This window comes from Carassius gibelio, chromosome B3 (assembly GCF_023724105.1).
Source record: "Carassius gibelio isolate Cgi1373 ecotype wild population from Czech Republic chromosome B3, carGib1.2-hapl.c, whole genome shotgun sequence".
NCBI lineage: Eukaryota > Metazoa > Chordata > Actinopteri > Cypriniformes > Cyprinidae > Carassius > Carassius gibelio.
Window position 1 is genome coordinate 20,304,608 of NC_068398.1, and position 19,222 is coordinate 20,323,829.

Below are 19,222 nucleotides of genomic sequence, written 5' to 3' on the forward strand. Positions count from 1 at the left end.
TCTGGAAAAGTCTTAAATTAAATATATAATGTTGACAAATAGTTTGTGAAGCAGCGCACACACACAGAAAAAAGTTGGCAACTATTAACAAAGAGTTTTTTTTTTTTTTTTTTTTTTGCTGTTATTTAAGATTTCTCATTCGATTAATTTCTTCATAAAGAAACAACTAGCGTGCCACTGAACAGTCTTATCTACTTTAACACAACACATAGGCTCATGGTGCATTCTTTTCATGTTGCCAATTCGTCCCCTTGGAATTATAAGGTTCTATCTGCATTCCAAGTAGTTTTGAGATATTGAGCTTCAAAGAGCTTCAACGTTTTTGCATTCCACTGTGTAGATAGAACCTTATTGTTTTTTCAATAAAAATCCCATAATGTATACAACATAAAAAAAAAATCTATCACATAATGTAAATAAGTTGTCACAGAATAACAATATGGGAATAACTCAATTTTGACAAAAATGTCAGATAGAACCTTATAATTTCAAGGGGACGAATTCACAATTCTAACTCGCTGAAACAGCCTGTAATGGATGCATTTATTTCTGGTAAATGACAAGGGTGATGGAGTGGGAGTCTCCTAGGCACCATTAAAACAGCTTCATGTTACATATAGACAAATAGACAAGCAGACAGGTAAATACACTTTTTCACTTTTTAACATAAGTTAAGGCTTGCTGAAGGCAATCGACAGACCCACATTAACACTACACTATGTCTTAAACAAGTGACTTAAGCTGTAATTCAGCAACTGGCTGCAAAAGGTAGTAAATTCCAAAGACTCCCCATGTTAAAATGTCCAACTTTATAGAAGAAAAAAACGTTTACAACCTGGTTCAAAAAAATTATTTTGGTATATATATATAATTTTGCCCTTCATGACTACTGTGAGGGGGTTGGATTTTGTTTTTAGAACTCATCCATTTATATTAAACATTAAAGTTCTGCATAATTTAAGGGTTAGTTCAGACAAATATTAAAATTATATAATTAATAACTTACCCTTGTGTTGTTCCAAACCCGTAAGGCCTCCGTTTATCTTTGGAACACAGTTTAAAGGTCCCGTTTTTCATGCTTTTTTGAAGCTTTGAATGTGTTTCACGAGTTCACACTTAAATACAATTGAGAGGGTAAAGTTTAATGCGTATTTGGCGTGCTGTCCAGAGGGAGGGCTCCGAGCTCAGAGTTCGGCCCGAACCCAGAGTACTCACCCCTATGTAAGTGGTTTAGGACTAGAAGTGTGGAGAAGGGGTGGTGGGGAGATGCTGCGAGACTGTCAAATGAATTGCGGTGAGACTGTTGTATATAAACCTCTTACCATTGATTGCTGACTGCTCTCCACCTGTGTAATTATCTGCACGTGCTTCTCCCGAACTTTGTTAATAAAACCTTATTTCACGAGTTTACACTTACATACAATTGAGAGGGTAAAGTTTAATGCGTATTTGGCGTGCTGTCCGGAGGGAGGGCTCCGAGCTCAGAGTTTGGCCCAAACCCAGAGTACTCCCCCCAAAAAGCTAAAGAGCAGAGGCCAGCCGCCGAACTAAAGACCCCCCCAAATGAGTGCCGCATTTGGCGGGCTGGCGTCTCGAGAAAGGGTCTGAATGTTTGGCCAGTGGGCCCATGATGGAGGCTCACTGTACCTGGACTGACAGGCCTGCAATGGGGACCGATCAGGCAAGTGTTTTTTTTTTTTGCCTTTCTCCACTGTGAGACCAATGCTCGCTGGACAGAAAGAGAAAAACAGGAAAGAGGAAAATGAGAGCTTGACCGGGAGATTTTCTCACACTGCGTCTGCTGTGAGACCTAATGCTCGCTGGACGAAAGAGAAAACGTAAGTGCTCTACCGGGAAGTTCTTGCTGCGACCGCTGTGAGACCGAATGCTCGCTGGACAAAAAAGAGAAAACAGGAAAGAGGAAAGTGAGAGCTTGACCGGGAGATTTTCTCACACTGCGTCCGCTGTGAGACCTAATGCTCACTGGATGGAAGAGAAAACGTAAGTGCTCTACCGGGAAAGTTCTCGCTGTGTCCGCTGTGAGACCAAATGCTCGCTGCACAGAAAGAGGAAACAGGAAAGAGGAAAGTCAGAGCTTGACTGGGAGATTTTCTCACACTGCGTCCGCTGTGAGGCCCAAATGCTCACTGGACGAAAGAGAAAACGTAAGAGCTCAGGAAGTTCTCGCTGCGAGATAAAAAAAAAATGTTTTTTTTTTCTCATTCAATAAGGGTTTGGTGAGCTTTTTTAATGTGGAATCGGTTGGTCCTGATATAAGCATCTGAGGCTTCTCCCAAGGGCTTGGATCTGCTGTGGGGAGAGGCCTTTCTGGGCTGCTGAAGTTGCTGTCTCAATACGGAATGAGTGACTCGAAAAATTCTTTACTGGAATGCCTGACTGTTGGAGAATGGCTTTGAGGTGTTTCTGGAACCCAAAACGTGTCACAGGCGAATATGCCAGAATTGACTGGTATGGTTTGGTCTGTCTTAATTTGTTTAATCAAATATGAAATTCATTCACCATCTATTACTGATAAGTCTGAGATGGTGGGGTGGATTTTTTGGCAGATTTTGGAAGTGATGGCGAGTTCCGAACATCTGAGAAAACAAAAAAAGGCTAGGATAAACATAGCTTCGAGTGTGCGAGCGGTACTGATGGGCTGGTAGCCTTTGCGGAGGGCGCGAATGCATTTGGTGAGAATGTCTAACGTTATGGGTTGTCTAGCGTCGGGATGGGTGGGCTGGGATCTTTGAATCCCTTTGATCAGGAGGGAGGTTTGTGAGTTGTTTATCTCGGGGGAAGGAGTGCCGTACATCAATTTATGGAAAAACTGGATGCTGCTCAAGTAACCTTTGATGGACCCGACTTGGAGGCCCTTAATGCTATTAAGGTAGGAAATTAAAGAGGTGACTGAAGAGAAAGAAGAGAAAAATCAGGGAAAGGCATGTTATAAGAGACATGGAATGTTTTAAAACATCTCCAAGCCATCAAGTTGGATTGGAGGGTTCTGGGAGAAACTGCTTGGAGGATAGTGTCAAGCGATGCATCAAGCAGGGGTTTAACAGGTGGGTTACGAGAATATTAGTTCTGAATAGCGAGGTACTGGAGTTGGGAATTGATCTGCCTCTGGAGCCAGCTTCCCGAATTTCTGAAACAGAAAATGAGTCAGGGAGTCAGCGATTTGGTTTTCTGACCCAGGGATGTGTTTAGCAATTATGATGAATTGGTCGCAAACTGAAATCCAGGTAAGACGACTTAACAGTGGCATCAGAGCAGGTGAATGGGAACGGCCTTTGTTAATGCAATGCACTGTTGCGTCATTGTCGCAATGCACTAAAATGCTACTAGCGGCCCATTCTTTCCCCCACAGAAAAGCTGCTACTACGAGAGGGTGGAGCACGAATAGAGCTGAGGATTGAGATATGTCCTGGAGCTGCGGTGGCCATGGAGCCGCGAACCAACGACCTTGAAAAAATCCCCTGAAACCGATTGAGGGGGCGGCATCTGTGTACAGTTGGATATCGGTCGGGGGCGAAACCAAGTTGTTATAGAAAAAGGATAGCCCGTTCCACTGGTTTAGAAATGTTAACCATAGCCTGAGTTCGTCGCGACATGCTTGATTTATGGAAATGAGTTCCTCTAGTGAGTGAACAGAGGACGCGAGTGAGAGGAGATGCGATATGCAGGGCCCAAGGTTTTTTTTTTTCTGCGATAGGAATTCCTAGCTCAGAAAAAAAATTTTGGACTGTGAGGATGTGCGCGGCTGGAATGGCATTGGGAGGCGAGACTATTAAAAAATCATCTAGCAAGTGAATGAGGTGGGGAATGGTGTAGTTGTTCGCCAAAATCCAGCAGACAGCTTCTGACAGCATGTCGAAAATTTTAGGGCTGCTTTTGCATCCTGAAAGTTAAACGCACAGCAAAATAATATTTCCCGAGCCAGCGAAATCCAAATAGATGCCATGAATCTGGATGGATGGGCATTACTTTGAAAGCAGATGTAATATAAATTTTTGCAAGCCAAGCACCCCGACCTACGATTTTGATTATGTCGTTAGCCTGATCTATGTCGTGGTATTTAAGTGAAAATTCATAGAGAGGGATCAAGCTGTTTATGCTTGGGAACAGGGAATTGTGCGGGGCTGACAGATTGATTATTAGGCTTTTTTACCCGATAATTTTCTTGTAGCCACTCCAATGGGGATATTATGAAACAGATCAAATGCAGGATTGTCAAACGAACCGATCATGAAGCCTGACTCAACTTCTTTTTTGATCAGTTTGTTTACGACTTCAGGTTCTATGAGGGCAGATTGAAGATTATTATATGTGATATTTTGGGAGAGTGGGCACTCTAAGCCGGGTTTAAAGCCATTTTTTAGGCCTGACAGCAGATAATGAGTAAATTCTGCATCCGGGTGATGAGCTAGTTCGAAGTGCATGCGCGAAATATTTACAGGAGTCACCAAATAATTTTTTGATTTTTTATTCACAGATTTAAAAACTGGACATACGATTCGGGCATGAGCACTGCCACAGAAACTACAGATGTGCATAAACCGGCAGTGCGCTCTGGTACATTTACCATTGTTAAAATAATTACAGGGCTGTCGGCTTTCGTCGAAAGGAGAGTCTTGGTTTGTGTGGGTGGTTGCTGCCCGAGGCATGTAGCTGGTGGATTTAGCGGTGTTGTTCCCACGTAGGGAAGAAAGGAAGGGTTAACCTGCGGGCACGATGCGGTTGAGTGCGTCACTGACCTGCAAAATGGACAAGTAATGTCTTTGCAACCTAAAAACACTCTGCTGTGGAGATCTGAGTCAAGTGCGCCCCAGTATGTGCTTTGATTCCACTGTGCGACTCGCACTGCACTTTTCGCTGAAGAAAGTTTATGGTACGTGTAGAAGTGCCCACCCCCATAGGACAGCGTGAGCTCGGCTATGATTGCTTGATAATCGTTCAGTTTGCACCGCCTGTGGGGGAAAGCTGAACAGATGATTTCAGTGAAACAGGAAAAAGCAATTGCAAATTCAGAAAATGAAAGAACTTTTTTTACGGTAAATGAAAAATCACCGCAATCTATACGCCGGTCTGGTTCCGCTGCAGGGAGAAGAGGGAGAAGAGAGGAAAGGTCTACATCCGCACCTGATAGGATCTGTGCGCGGATACTTTGGGATACTGGTGGTGGTTCCATGGCGACTACGTTGGATGGAACAGGCATCGGAGTTGCTGTGAAGAGAGAATATGGGGATTTAGTTTGTATGAGAGAGCTAGGAAAGGTATAATCCGGGGCTGCGAATGTTGGCGGCGGCCTCACGCTTAGATGACCCGATGTGGCTTGAAAAGGAAAGTTAGTTGGAGGGTATGACGAAAAGGGAGGATTATAGGATGAAGTGTGGGCTTGAACTGCAAGCAGAGGTGGGCCTGCGCTTGTTTGAGCTACTGGAGCCGCAGGCCACTGGAAGTGGGCGGCGTTATAACCTGGTGGATAGAATAGTTGGTATTCTTGGGTCTGTGCTGCTAGCAGGGATGGGCTCGTGCTAGTGTCTCCAACGGGGGCTGTAGGCCACTGAAAGGAAAAAGGGTTATGAACAGCAGGAGGATGAAACTGAGTGGCTGTGGGGAGGCCGCTGAGCCCGGCTGCATGTGGCACTGCGGCAGCAGAAACCGTGGTGGAGTGGTGGGCCTCATCGAGAGGTGGTTGTGGACCTGCCATGGTGGAATCTAGGGTATGGCCCAGGCTCGCTGAAGGCCTGTTTCTGCGGCTCGATGGGCGAAGTGACGGTGGTAGCTGGGCAGGCGAATTTTGGGCCCCGCGGGCTTTGCTCTGCCTGTGGGTCATTTTAGGAGTTGACTGTAGGGAAACGTACAGATCATACAGCTCCGCTTTGTATATTTTTCGCGAAGCCTGTATGTCTGAGTTGCCCAGTGCTTCCCTCAATCCAGCTACTGTCCATTTCCCGATAGGTGGGATCGTCGGGATGGCCAAGCGGTAGGAGGAGGCCAGGGAAGGAGGTGGAGGCCTTGCCGGGGGTGGGTCCGGTTACATCGAATGATTCGTTCGCAAAAATGAATATAACCACAATGTTGTGTTTTGAACTATCTCTCACATCAGACACGGAAGAGAAGACATTGCTGAATAAAGTCACAGTTTTTGGACCAAAATTTATTTTCTATGCTTCAAAATATTCTAACTGACCTTCTGATGTCATATGGACTACTTTGATGATGTTTTCTTACCTTTCTGGACATGGACAGTATACCGTACACACAGTTTCAATAGAGAGACTGAGAGCTCTCAGACTAAATCTAAAATATCTTAAACTGTGTTCCAAAGATAAACGGAGGTCTTACGGGTTTGGAACAACATGAGGGTAAGTTATTAATTACATAATTGTAATATTTGCCTGAACTAACCCTTTAAGGTCGTGGCCACTCGAGTTACAGGTCGATCGCCACTGCTGTTACCAATGTCATGCTAGGTGGGCGTGACTTCAGCAACTAGTTCCTGCCTTTCTGTCCATATTTCTGTCGATTATCTGTGAGTGAAGCATGGTGATGCGCTGCCAAGATGGCGATGGCCCGCTCAGCCAACTACAAAATCGCTCTTCAGGTATCTATGGGTGACATCACGGACACTACATCTATGTTTTTTTACACTCCATGGTCTGTAGAGTTGTCCATGGTCAGAAGGTTAAGGAGGGGGGGGGGGGGGGGGGGGCGGGGGGTGAAATGCTATTTCATGCATACTGAGTTTTTTACACTGATAAATAATTGGATGCCCATGCTAAATATGGACAAAGTTGTATGTTTGAAGGAGTATTTTTGTTCCAAAAATTCTCCTTCCGGTTTGTCACAAGTTTCGGAAAGTTTTTTTCGAGTATGGGTCTGTGTGACGTTAGACGGAGCGGAATTTCCTCATATGGGTCCTAAGGGCACTTCTCCCGGAAGACCGCGCGTGCCCGTAGAGCAGAGCAGAGACATTCACTGACCAGAGCGAAATGTCACAAAAGAAGTGTGTTTTTGGTTGCCAGGGCAAGACAACCCTGCACAGATTACCAAAAAAAAAAAAAAAAACAGCATTAAGGGACTAGTGGATGGAGTTTATTTTTACAGAGCATTCACGGAGTTGTGCAAGTGTTTGTGTTTGTTCCCTGCGTTTCGAAGATGCTTGTTTTACAAACAAGACCCAGTTTGACGCCGGATTTGCATATCGTTTATTTCTTATGGATGATGCAGTCACAACGAAAAAGGGTCAAGATCGTGTGTTGGAACTGCAGGCGGTGAGTAAAACTGCTTCAAATATCTCTGTGTTGTTAACTTAACTATCGGCGCGTAAGCACATCAAGTAAACAACATGCGATGTTGCCATCAAACTGCACTTCCCACATGTACACCTTTAAAGAAAAAAAAAAAGACGACATAAAGTGGAACTTAGTCATTTTCCAAAACCGCTAAGCAAATATATAGTTTCAATACATACCACATAGAGACGTCCTGCTGTAGTCATTGTTGCTGCTGGTCTTGTTCAATTTCAGCCTCAGGATCTGATTCTGGATCATAAATAAACGGCTGAATCTGACTGTTAGCCATGGTTTGTTTTGGATGATGTTTTTTCCTCACGGTGATGTCACAGCTTCCAGACACCCTCAACGCAAAAGCTTACGTGCACTCGTGATTCTTTAGCTCCGCCCACACGTCACGCCTCCAGCTGCTCGTGTTTTTCCGTAAAAAAAAAAAAAACGGTACAGACTATCTTTCTCTTATAAATAAAATAAAACTACAGACTTTTTGGAGATATGAAGGATGCAGTACTACTCTATAGGTACTCAAGATTAACAGGAGATTGAGTGAAAATGAGCATTTCACCCCCCCCCCCCCCCTTTAAGCTATGATACAGTCTATGGTCAGAAGGCTAAGCTAATTTTTCACAAAACTATATATGGTGAGGGCTTCTCGCGGGTTGCTCATTGCCCTTTCTTGAGCTGGTAAGCCCCAGTCTTCTTGGGCACCACTCCACCAATGTATCCTCAGGATACCTGTTTAAACAGGGTGTTACTACTAGGGATCTGTTGAGACAGTTCTTTGGCAAGGCTTATGCAAGAGCAAGCAGTAACCCCTGTATGACAGGCCAAGACTTAATATGATGCTAGGCTCTTGGTTATATCCCTTTAAAACAATCTATTCTTAAATTCCAAGCCTTCAGCTCTACCCCGGCCCCAGGAGTCTGGCCCTAACAGATAAGTTTAGGAATGTAGCCTAGGCCTTTTTGCCGTAAGAGATAATGTCACTGACAGCCATCTAATGTCCCAGAGGCAAGAATTGGTACTTAGTGCCACAATAGTTCTGGCCTGCACTCCCCTCCGCATGGTGGCATGGGTATATCATTCCCCATAGCGACCTCTAGTGGATGCAGTTCAATGTTCCCTTGAAAGGGAACATCTCGGGTTACTTATGTCACCATGGTTCCCTGAGTAGGGAATGAGTCACTGCGTCTTCTAGCTTCCTGCCATGCTTCAGACACAAGCTTCAGATGAAGAAGTGGATGACGTATTATCCCAGGGCCTGTTTATGCTATAGTCGTTCAGACACGGGTCACGACGAGGCATTCCCCATAGCGAAAGGATGCAGTTCGAAGTTCCCTACTCAGGGAACCCATAAATAACCTGAGACGATTTTCTAAATGTAATTAAATTGGTAACACTTAATATTAGGGTTTTAGTAAAGTACAATGTATTTATTGTGTTCATGTTGTACACTTTTACTGCTGTACTGAAGTGGGTTAAGATAAAGGTTACTAAGGTTATGATACATAGGGCAACTTTTGAGCAATGTTGCTTGGGCACTTTCACTTTTTCGGTTATGGGCCCTTGATAAAAGGGTAACATCATTGCTAAAAAAATTGCCCTTTGTATTATCACCTTTAAGGTCAATGACAGGTTTTGTGGTTAGCTGGGTGGGTTAAGAGAAGAGGCAGCTTCAGCAGTGAAATTATAGGTATCCCACAGAAAGTATAATAATTTAATAGTAATATAGTCTGAGACTTAATAAAGCTGGTCTAATAGAGGGGGTAGCACATCCTGACAAGCTCCATAAGGCCATCAGGATGCGCTAAAACCTTAAACTATGAGGTCATGATTAAGGTGGAGAATTATTGACAACAGAATGTCAGGAGGCCAGTTTAATGCCTCAACTGAACAATGCTCCTTTTCACAGGGGCCAGTTTTATGCTTCAACAAAAAGTTGCTTCTTTTTACAGTCTGAAGTCTGCATCATTATACTAAGACTTTTGGAGCCGCACAAGTCAAGGAATGATCACCCCCTGTTGGGCGGGAAAAAATAGCTCCAGCAGCTCTCTAGTTTTTCACAACGGCCTACCAGCCATCAGAATGGACTACCACCTTCGAAAAAAAGGGAAAAAAAGTCAAACTCGTAATTGAAGCGGATAATTCATGAAAACAGAATGTCAGTCAGGATTCTTGCCTCATCTGAAGGAAAATGCTTTCACAGTCTAAAGTCTGATTTATTATATTAGGACTTTTGCACTCATTCAAACCGGGGAATGTAGGCTATATATTAGAAAGATTGACATTAGTTATATTGCTGATCTGCAACCACCATCTGGTGGCCATCAGCGCATGTTTGTTTATAATAAATTAGGAGACTAACAAAACTTCATGTTAACACTACGCCTCCTGCTGTTAAGTAGTCTTAAATCTTTATCTAAATGTGATTTCTGCATCTACAATGTTATTGCTGCGTGACCGAGCATGTATACAATCTACATAAAGAGCCTTTGAGAAACCGAGCTGAAAAGCATTATGCTAGCTCTCAAAGTGACAGTGTTGTAGCATGACAGACAGTCACAAATTTGCTAGATGTCACGCTAATATAGATTAACACTGTTAAGAATGTTTTTCATTACAGCAGTAATCTAAAACAAAAACTTTTTTTAGGCCTATATGTTAATATCTTAAATTTTGGATGCAGTCATGGTCATTCGCTATCATTTTTGCTAGCTTTGCAATGCACCGACTTGCATCTTGGCATGTTTTAATCTGTTTTTCTAGTTTTCAATCAATTCATATTAACCAGTTAACTTATTTATTATTTAAAATGAAGTCTTTCTGTCTGCCCAACCTTCCCCAAGCTCTCTCTTTCACTCTGTATGACTTTGTCTGTTCTTTCTCCTCCATGTTCTCTGCACTACCTCCCTTCACCAGCTCTAAAAAAGACATCTTAAAATCTGTGATTATGTATCCAGTTGTTGTGTTTATAGTCATCTTTGATTCCAGAAAAAAGACGAAGCAAATCAGAACAGTTCTCATTCAGTGATGGACAGAGACATACATTCAACACTTTCAAACAAAACACACAAACTTATTATCCCCATCATACAGACACATTTAAATAAGAAACACAATCCAGATAAACATAATATTCATAATAACATTTATAAAAGTTACTCCTCCTTTGTTTCATAGTAAAGAAGGGTACAGGGTGTTGAACAATCACGTAACAGACAGAAACTCCTCAGTGAAAGTATGGATACATTTTAAATGATGTTTTGCCAGATGTGTGAAAACGTTTAGTTGAGGGGAGGATAAGATATTTAGCGGATGGGTGCTTTAAGGGCAGCATCTACTTCCTCTTCAGGCTGAAGGGTGTGCCACTGAGCCACAGGTCGTCTGGGATTGGCCAGCATGTCTGACCAGTGGCGCAGTCCCACCCCACTAGCGCCAAACCCAATCCAGCACTTCCCAATTGGATCATTGCTTCCCAATTTATCATAGTCATAGACTGTGATCAACACCTGGATCTTCTACAGGACGGCATAGGAACAGAGAAAAATAGGTCAATATGCATTTAATCCACTTTCTTCTTTCTCATCAAACTTTTCCATTGCCAACATATTATTTTTAAAAACTAAAAAACCCGGATTTACTTTGTTACCAGACACAGTCAAAATGCACAGATGAGAAACAGAAAGCAACACTGAATTAAATGTAAAATTCTGAAGTAGAAAGACTAAAATATACTGTAATACTGTAATATACTAAATTATTAGATATCCAAGTAATCATGGAAATGTGTTCCAAACATGTTTACCTGAATCTGAGCGAAGGGGATTTCAAAGCTGAAGCTTTCATTGAAGTAGGGGTTCAGTGTGTTCTGCTTAACTGTCGTCTTCTTCTTCTTGATACGCTTTCCATTGTGTTGCAAAACCACTTTCACAAAAGGATCTAAAACAGAAAAATAAAGAGAAAAGTAAGATAGAGGCATTGTTATATGGATAAAGACATGAAATGCAGCTTAGCACCACATTTACACAGAAAAGCCTAGATAATTCAAAGTAAAAAAATCGAATTATATTAAAATAAAGTCACATTTGATGTGTAGAGAATCATTTCAATGTAATATCCAGTACAACAGAAAGGAATTGTATCTGTAACAAACTAACACTATTCCACACTAACCTGATAAACCACCCACGTCCATCTTCTTCAGGTTCTTGGCCTCCATGATACAGACGGTCAGTTTACCAGACGTGGGCACATAGCGCAGGGAGATACAGATGTCACCTAACTTTTCTTGCTGTTGTGGAAGAAGAGAGAGTGTTAAGTTTGAAAGCATAAAAAAACTGATTATGCAAGCTGATAAAAAAGAAAGAAAAGAAAACAGCCTGATGGAAAGCCTTACTTCCTCTTTCTCTCCTCCGACCAGGTCTTTCCATTCATGTATGGGCTGGGCCAGGTCAACGCTGTTCATGGGGATTTTGATCTCTCCAATTACATCATGTTTACCAAAGCGGTCAAAGTCAAACACCTGCAGGACCAGAGTCTGTCCTGCTAGATCATTAAAGGGGATCTAGAAACAGAAAAAAAATCATGCTGCATGAATGCCTGTTTGAACCAAAAAAAGACATGGTGCACTTGTTCTACTGTGAAATTAAGCAGTTAAGAGTATGACAAATTTTCATTAGGGTAATCCCCCCCCCCCCCCCCAAATTTTTTATAGGTTTATGAAAATGTAAATGCAATACCTTAAATATGAAAGTCTCATTGAAAACAGGACACAGATTCTTGCGCTGGACCTTGGTTTCAAACTTTTTCTTCTTGTCTGGTAGCATGTAAACTTTGACATAGGGGTCAGATGTTCCACCAATATCCATGGCAGGAAGGTCTTGGGCTTGCAAGACACCAACAATGAGCTGAAGGTTATTGAAGAAAAGGTTGTGGGTCAGGTGTTCAAAATCAAGCAGCTAGTCACACATTTTTAGAAGAGCACTTCTTTTTGTGTAATTTTTTTATTTTTTATAATTAACTCACAATCATGATGAAGATAAGGCACATCTGCTCTCAACTAACCTGATTGTCGGTGAAGTTATAGTCCAGAGTGTACTCCAGCTTGCCATAATATTCCTTCTCTCCCTCGCCCTCTCCTTCTTTAGGTTGTTCCTAAGTATGGGCAATATATAATATATTTAAAATTCTTAAGCAAAACTTTAAGCCAAACATTATCTCTTTTCTTTTTGATGCTTAGATTAAAATCAATTATTGGCCAGTCGAGGTCTGAAAGAGCTTAATTCTCTCTGAACACTATGCCATATACTTTCAGACTCTCCTACCTCGCCTGCTTCTTCCTCTCCTTCCTTTTTCATCCTTCTTCGTCCTCCCTTCCTCTCTCTGACTTTTTTAGCTTTTTTCTTCCCTCCCAAACACTTCTTATAGATACAGAAAGCAAAGCAGCCAACCAATGCAACCATGACCATAACTATGGCACCAATGGCCCACATGGGCACTGTACAGCGGAGAAAGAAATTAAGTTAGTCTCATCAAAGTCAAAAAAATCGAATGTATTTTCCGTTAGTAAAAAATATACATAGTTTCAACCAATTACACATTTTCTGCTAAATGAATTAGTAGATGTATAGGTGGATGAAGGGCTGACAGAAAAAGACTTTGGAACATTGGAACTTACTTTTGATCTTGGGGTCTGTTGATGGAACAGATAAAACATGAAGGATGTACATGGAAATGAAAAAAATGGAGGAATTAACTGATCACACACACAAAGACTGATGGTAATTTGTGTTTTGTAATGATAATATGACAAAATATGAATGACTGGCACCAGACAGGCAATGGACAGATGTAAATTTTGGCTAAAGATTAACATTGGAGAGCTGTTCAATTTTTGTTAATTAATACCATGACTAAACCAACAAATTGTCAATGTCTAATGACACTCTACATTTAAAATTGTGTGGATGTTAAAGGAATGAAATTCAAACATGAAAATTCTGTCATCATTTACTCGCCCTCAAGTTTTTCAAAACCTATATAAGTTTCTTTCTTCTGACACAAAATAAGATATTCGGAAGATGGTTTCTGGTCCCTATTGACTTACATAGTTTTTTTTTTTTTTTTGGTCCATACTATGGAAGTCAAAGTGGACCAGAAAGTGTTTGGCTGCCAATATTCTTTTTATGATATCTTCTCAACAGAAGAAAAGAGGTCACACAAGTGTGTAACAACATGAGGTTGAGTGTGTGAGCTATACCTTTAAAATTATCACATTGAACAAATGTTACATTTGGGTATCACACTTCACAACTGTTTGACGTCAATAGGATTTTAGCATGAGATGATACCATGACTTAAAAGCATTATAATATCAATGTCATAATTCTGCTTCACACTGACATTAGCATTCAGTGTTGTCCTGACATCATCACCGACATCAGAACCTACATTCAACTGAATACTCATGTCTTACAACGATGGTGGCTTGCTGGAGTAAGATTAGTCAAGTGTGGTGTATTGACATAGAATTATTACTTACTAGGTAGATGGCTAAGATCATTGAAAAACTTGTTCTTCATATTTATGAAGTTGTGGGAGTGGTGAGAGGGAGGAGGTAAAGGAGGTGGAGCAGGTTTGGGCTCCTCCTCTGATTCTGTTGCCCTCCGCACACGATGCTGCATGTTGACCAATCGCATGGCTGATCAGCTACAGACATAAAACAGACCGTTATTGTCCTGACATGACATGAACTAAATGCCCCAAATCCCATCCCGTGCCTAGATCATTCTCAAGCCCACACTGTCTCTCTCTTTCCCTCCCCATCTCTGTCCTGTGTGTGTCTGGCGTGACTTTTGACAGAGTAAACTCTGATGCTTGAGCTCAGAATGTTTGTTATTAATCCTTCAATACTCTGTTGAACTGACCTCTTGTCACTCTCAGCAGATGCGTAACGAGATTAATTGCCAAAGCTAATCCAAAAATCCTTGGGTTTAAGTAAATTAGGAACAGAGCCCTCCCCTTACTGCCTCACTTTCACACTTAAGCCTACGCATCTTGTCACCAGACTGCTATGTAAAACTAAAGACTTCAGTAGCCTCTGCTCTTTTGTGTATAAGAATATATTGAGAAGAAAAGTCATGGTTGGATTTATGACAGGACTTTATGATGATGAATTTATGTCAGCCACAAAGACTGACCACAGTGATGAAAGACAATAATCATAAAACCTTTTTCTGAGACACAGTTAAAAAGATGGAATTCTTCATTTTCTCTATTGACCTTGCTGGGTTATCATAATTAACTCATGTATGCATAATATATATATATATATATATATATATATATATATATATATATATATATATATATATAAAGCTAACCTTTAGCTAACCTTTTTTTATTAATTAATTTAGGTATGATATCTACGGAAGGAGTCTATTTCATTCTTGTAGGCCTAGGAGTTCTCTGATGATTTTCATATTTGGTATTCTGACATTTGCAAAGTATATACACAGTATAAATAGCTTCCAACGTATTTAAAAGTTTTCTGCATTCGTTTTTGAACAAGAAAAGGGAATTAAATGTTTATAACAGTCATTATATAACGTGTGCAAAAGAGTAATTTCTTCTCTTCTCATCCTTTCCATAGACAGCAGTTACCTGGAAAGTGCGTAATCTTATAGTTCATAAAGTATAATTTGTGATTGAATTAATCTGGCTAAAGAAGGCCACTCCCCTTCATCGTTATTTGTCCGCCAGCCGGTAGAACTGCTGTATTTTCGGATTACCTAAATCTCATCCAGTCAAATTTTTCTATTTATTTATTTATTTATTTATTTATTTATTTATTTATTTATTTATTTATTTCGGACACAGTTGTCCAAAATAATAATAATAATAATAATAATAATAATAATAATAATAATAATAATAATAATAATAATAATAATAAACCTACACGTGTGTTGTTTATTAACGTCACTTCTAAGTAGTTTTAATTTATAATTACATGAAATTTGAAGTGAATGGTCTTTGTTCGTTTAGCTTGTCTGTGGACTGTGTTGCAGCCTATAGTCTTCATGAATTTAGTGAAAATTGCTAATCAAAATATCGTGAAACTTCTTTTAAGTAGTTACAAATATATGTATATTTTAAATTAATATTGTTCTATTAAATTGCAAATGCTACTATATAATTATCATAAAATTATGTTTAAAATCATTTTAAATGATGCTGCTTAACATGTCTGTCGATTCCAAGATAGTGTGATATTTCTATAATTAATTGGAGCCAGTAAAACACACAGTAATCAAACTTACCTGATGATGTTCTACAGATCTCTCTTAAATAGATAGAAACCTGTGCTTTAAATAGAGAGCACAGTTAAGCAGCAGCCTTCTCACACACTGCTCTAACTTACTCTTGTCGTCCACTTTATCATCTGTCCCTCTCTCACCCCAAAGCGCATTTGAAGCGCCAAACCCTCTTTCACTTGGATTAATCATGCTCTCCCTGCTGTTCACAGCTATGTGCCCTAAATTTCCTCATGTGACAATCTTATTTCATCCATCTCGTATGCCCGTTTATCAGGTTACAAGTGTCCCATATAATCTCCTGTATGCTGTTTAACCAATTCTAATTTGCTAAATAATCTTCGTTCAGTGACCCCTCTGAATCGGATTATAGCCTGTGGCACTGCTAATAGGCATGATTGAAATAGCATACAGAGGCTGTATCCTAAACCTTGTGTATTGGTTATGAAATGAGGACAAGTCTTCCCAAATCGCCGACGACTATTGATATATATTGAGAAAAAAAAAACATTTTATGAACCATAACTGGCCTTGGTCCTTCAGTTTTTTATGATCAATGTGCGATTATTAGACATATGTAGACAACAGCACCCTCGTGTGGTAAAATTAAATGCTAGCCTACACCTGTAGTGCCGTGGAAATTCATGTGAATATTTCGATCTGTTCATTTAGCAGACCACGAAAAATCTGTAAGTATTTTGTATTTACTCTCTGTAGCACTTTATAATATAAGGTTGCACATTAGATTTCATCAAATACTAATGTGTAGTTGTGCCAGTGACCGACATCTTCCTAACAGGATGGAGATGAGTAATCATTACAGTAAAGTAATGATAGGAAAGCATTGGGTGGAGAGAGGGAAGCAGGGTCAGCAAAGGACCTCAAGATGAGGAGAATCAAACTCGGGTCACCATGAGCGCAGTTGCAGTGTCTGCCAACACACTAACCATGAGGCTATTGGTGCCAATGGCATCCTGCCATTTTAAATAAAAGACAAGGTTATGCAGTTTAGAATTTTTTATTTAAATTCACCAGGTCAATCATTGCATGTTCAACAGGAAAGTATTGCTTGATGAGAATCACAGGATGGCTATTCAAAACAGTAACGCTGCATTTTTTTAATAGTAATGGAAAATGTACTTGATGTTAACCTTTCAACCCGTTGGACTTCAACATTTTGCACAAGAGCTGTTTGATAAGAACATATTTAAGAGAATAGTATTTCTATTCATTCATGTATTAATATGATCTGAGGGCATCATTTAGCTGCTGCCTCCATCCAGGGTGTGCTTGTCAAACAGGTACTCTGCCATCCTGTTGTTGCCAGCATCCATCTTGGAAAGGTTGGTGATGTGGTCACCAAGTTTCTTGATGGCCTCAACCTGCTCATTCAGGTAGTGAGTCTCCAGGAAGTCACACAGCTGTTGGAGCAGAAAATATAGGAGATGTTAGGATGCTAAATTCTCAGGACTGAATGAAACTGCTTTAAAGAGACATGTATATGCAGGCAGATTTAGTGTCCAACTTCAACAATGAGGGTCACTCACATGAGGGTCTCCCTTCTCAGAGGCGACCTTATGCAGATCCAGCAGAGCCTGGTTGACGTTCTTCTCCAGCTGAAGAGCGCACTGCATAGCAATCAGTCCATTGCCCCACATATCACGATCAGGTTTCTGAAGAGAGACACAAACATTAAGAGCAAGATCCCCTCTAATTCAACAGTCCTTACAAATAGGCATGGTGTCAGTTTATAGCAATAACAATAGTATTAAAGTTTTAGTTCAAAATACTATCAAAGCACCTTGATGTCCTGAAGCATGATGCGTCCCCCTCTCTTGTTCTGGAACTCCATGAACTTCTCAGCATGTTCGCGCTCCTCCTCGCTGTTCTTCTTGAAGAACTTGGCAAAACCAGGAAGAGCGACATCATCCCGTTTGAAGTAGAAAGCCTGAACAAAATCAAATAAAGGAATAAGAAAGGCTGCAACTATATGTCTTAAGGAACAATGTTTCAAAGTCAAAGTAACAGATCACAGAACAAGAATGAAGATCAGCAGTCACCCCTAACAACTGTAAACAGCCTTGGATGATCCCATAATACTGATGCATAGCTCCTGCTCATTGCATTTGCGTTATTTATAAGGGCTTTATAAAATATCTATACAATTGTCTTGTCTTTTTAATTCTTTAGAACATTTTATCGAATGTTTGATAGAAGTGAATAGCCTACGTTTAGTCAAGAAACGTAAAAAAAAATAATCAATAGAGAAAAAAAACCTGCCATGTAACGATTTAGCAAAGTGATAAACAACAAGAAGAAACACTCACCATGGAGGTGTAGGTGTATCCAGCGTAAAGCTCCAAGTTGATCATCTTGTTGATCAGAGCCTCGCAGTCGCGGTCGTAGTTCTGGCGAATCTGAGAAGTCTCCATTCCGGCGGGTTTTATTATCAAAATGTCAGTACAAAATAAATACGCTTAAATAGGTTTAAATAATTTCTCGAGAGCACGAAGTTCCGTTCAATCACTGTTGAAGCAAGAACCTCTTCAGATCTTCCTGAAGCTGTGAGTGAACTGAAGGAGCCCGTTCATCTTATATACGATCAGCGAATGATGCGTCAGTGAAACTAAAAACCAGCCAATCAAAGAAAGAGCTGAGTAACGAGGTGACGAGACTTTCCGCTGTGTCAGGTTAGATAACGAAGACAAGATCAAGTTTAATTAATAGTTTTTTAAAGGTCTTTTCTGCTTTCATTATGAATAGCATAGTAAGTCCAGCACGTTCACTAGTCACAATTACAAGCATGTTTTGCACTCTGAAATGTAACTGATGAAGTGTTCATAAATAGCCTATTCATATATATTTATCCTTTTTCCAAGCTACATGCCAGTCACAGACATATTGAATTTAGCATATATAGGCTATATTAACTAATTACCATTAGCTATATAAACAACTTTTAATGCACATACATAGCCGTAAGCAGTGTTGGGTATAGTTACTTTGGAAAGTAGTTAGTTAGGTTACAACGTTACCATCAATTAAAAGTAATCAGTTATGATACAGCGTTACCTATTCATAAAAGTAACGCGTTAGAGTACTCATGCGTTACCAAAAATTAAAAGCCGTTTGCAGCGGCTTACACATGACAGACACAGCCCCCGGCCCCTTTAAATGCACCTAGAAGTCGTGACTCCCGACAATGAATAACGTCAGTCATCCGACTAAATTAACACTGCAGGATAACAATAACAGGAAAGACAGTCAGCAATCGTCTATTCCACATGGCGTTTTATTTATTTATTATCACAGAACATATTATTAATCAAAATTCGCACCTAACGTTACCCAGCCCGGGTAGCCTAGGCTACAGTATATTATGAGCACCACAAGATAACGCCTGATTTTTCTTTAACTTTAAATAATGCAGTTATCAAAGTAAAAGTATGCTTACTTGTAAACACAACCTTAAACATGCTTGCAGATTTAAATCCATTTAGAAATGATGAACAACCAGCCAGCCAATGATCTAACAGAAATTAACAGCTGCCTGTCAAACAAAAATGATAACAAACCGATTTAAATCCTTCACTGCCACACATGCAA

General features: G+C 40.4%; 2 protein-coding genes across 2 annotated transcripts; both read right to left on the reverse strand.

The window, feature by feature from the left end:
- Positions 1-10,249: 10,249 nt before the first annotated feature.
- LOC127953594 (synaptotagmin-2-like) lies at positions 10,250-15,780 on the reverse strand. Its single transcript, XM_052552796.1, has 10 exons — positions 15,623-15,780; positions 13,843-14,009; positions 12,979-12,993; positions 12,626-12,798; positions 12,366-12,455; positions 12,041-12,208; positions 11,698-11,865; positions 11,475-11,592; positions 11,107-11,240; positions 10,250-10,819 (listed from the first exon to the last, which is right to left on the reverse strand). The coding sequence occupies exons 2-10, from the start codon at positions 13,997-13,999 to the stop codon at positions 10,610-10,612; spliced, it is 1,233 nt and encodes a 410-aa protein (XP_052408756.1). The 5' UTR covers positions 14,000-14,009; positions 15,623-15,780; the 3' UTR covers positions 10,250-10,609.
- An 835-nt stretch (positions 15,781-16,615) lies between these two features.
- On the reverse strand, positions 16,616-18,108 carry LOC127953700 (ferritin, middle subunit-like). Its single transcript, XM_052552966.1, has 4 exons — positions 17,944-18,108; positions 17,418-17,564; positions 17,164-17,289; positions 16,616-17,037 (listed from the first exon to the last, which is right to left on the reverse strand). Exons 1-4 carry the CDS (start codon positions 18,046-18,048, stop codon positions 16,879-16,881), a joined length of 537 nt encoding a protein of 178 aa, XP_052408926.1. The 5' UTR covers positions 18,049-18,108; the 3' UTR covers positions 16,616-16,878.
- Between the last annotated feature and the right edge of the window lie 1,114 nt (positions 18,109-19,222).

Coding starts and splice junctions, on each gene's coding strand:
- LOC127953700 (XM_052552966.1), bottom strand. CDS start 18,048: ATGGAGACTTCTCAGATTCGCCAGAACTACGACCGCGACTGCGAGGCT. Junction 17,565..17,943: donor GATACACCTACACCTCCATG/GTGAGTGTTTCT, acceptor GATTTTGTTCAG/GCTTTCTACTTCAAACGGGA. Junction 17,290..17,417: donor TCATGCTTCAGGACATCAAG/GTGCTTTGATAG, acceptor GTCTCTCTTCAG/AAACCTGATCGTGATATGTG.
- LOC127953594 (XM_052552796.1), bottom strand. CDS start 13,999: ATGCGATTGGTCAACATGCAGCATCGTGTGCGGAGGGCAACAGAATCA. Junction 12,209..12,365: donor ATAACTTCACCGACAATCAG/GTTAGTTGAGAG, acceptor AATAACCTTCAG/CTCATTGTTGGTGTCTTGCA. Junction 11,866..12,040: donor ATGAGACTTTCATATTTAAG/GTATTGCATTTA, acceptor TTCTGTTTCTAG/ATCCCCTTTAATGATCTAGC.